The 1,323-nt window shown below is 68.0% G+C and overlaps 1 protein-coding gene across 1 annotated transcript; it reads left to right on the plus strand.

Moving 5' to 3' along the window:
• Positions 1 to 285: 285 nt before the first annotated feature.
• LOC115307239 (low affinity vacuolar monovalent cation/H(+) antiporter-like) lies at positions 286 to 1,162 on the plus strand (the record flags this gene model as incomplete). Its single annotated transcript, XM_029958392.1, has 5 exons — positions 286 to 403; positions 475 to 563; positions 657 to 765; positions 847 to 963; positions 1,095 to 1,162. Coding segments are annotated over 5 exons (501 nt in total), but the record flags the coding sequence as incomplete, so codon positions are not given.
• Between the last annotated feature and the right edge of the window lie 161 nt (positions 1,163 to 1,323).

The following is a 1,323-nucleotide window of genomic DNA, read 5'->3' on the forward strand; positions in this document are numbered from 1 at the left end:
GGTCTCCCCTCCCCAGCCTCACTCCGGGCACTGTGGGATCCACCTCCCCAACCCTCACAGCAGGCACTGAGCGGGATTTTTCCCCCCACACCATTTCCCAGGCACGGGTGGGGTCCCCCCTCCCCAACATCCCTTGGTTCCCACCCTGGGAACTCTGTGTCCCTGTCCCTTGTGGGGTTTGGGGACCGGGGTGTCACCCCCCACACAGCAGCACCTGCTTGTCCTGGGATGCCGAGCCCAGGCAGGACATGGGGCTGGATGTGATTATTCCAACCTCTCCCACAGACATTCCCAAGGCCACGGATTCCCCCGGCGGGCTCCTGTGCGACCGGCACTGCTCCACCACCATCAACAACGATCCTGGGCGACTGGGCTGTCACGTGCACCGGCCCTGCGCCCCAGGGTAGGTGGGACAGGGGTGCGGCGGGTCACCTGACGCCCCGTGTGCCCCCGTGACCCCCGTGTGCCCCCCAGCCACGCCCGAGGAGTGTGAGAGCTGCACCAGGACCACCCTGACGGCCGAGAACGCCGTGGAGGCCAACAAGCTCTCCAACAACTACAAGGTGGGTGCCTGTGGGGGCCAGGGCTTCTCCCCGGGGGTGTGATGGGCTGGCTTCTTCTCCACCCACCCCAAAAAACCCCCCCTCCCTCCACAGTTTGGCTTCAAGAAGTGGAAGAGCCACGTGACGGCGCGGCCCTGGGAGGAGCGCTCCGACATCGTCAAGGAGCTCTACTCCGACCTCACCGCGCTCCGGGGCCCTGCAGGTGAGGGCAGGGGGCAGCCCCGTGGGTTTGGGGGGGCTGCAGGTGCCAGTGGGTCCCAGCTGTGCCCCCCTATCCCCGCAGGGTCCACGGTGACGTGTGGGAACGTCCTGTACCTGCTGCTCTTCGGCTGGTGGCTCTCGCTGCTGCACGGCCTGGTGGCCGCCGGCATGTTCCTCACCGTCGTGGGGGCTCCTCACGGTGAGTCCCAAATCTGGGAAGGGCTGGGGGAGCCGTGGGTGTCCTGGCCGAGCTCACAACAGCGTGGGGGCCTCCTGTGTCCCTTCTCCCTGGAGCTGGAGGGGACACGAGTGTCCCTGGTGTCCCCCCAGGGCGGCTCTGCTGGGACCTGGCCGGGTATTTCCTGTGGCCCTTCGGCAAGGTGATCCAGAAGGTGGAGGTGAGGGCTCATCCCGAATCCCAGGGGGTGGGTGGGGTGTGCTGTGCCACGCCCTGACACCCCCCTGTGTCCCCCAGGTGCCCAAATCCCAGGAGGCTGGCACGGGGGAGAGCTCGGCCCTGCTGGGGGGTCCCACCCCAGGCCGCTGGCGCCCGCGGTGC

The sequence above is a fragment of the Manacus vitellinus genome, unplaced genomic scaffold (assembly GCF_001715985.3).
Source record: "Manacus vitellinus isolate BGI_N305 unplaced genomic scaffold, ASM171598v3 ctg7180002433319_pilon, whole genome shotgun sequence".
Taxonomy (NCBI): Eukaryota; Metazoa; Chordata; class Aves; order Passeriformes; family Pipridae; genus Manacus; species Manacus vitellinus.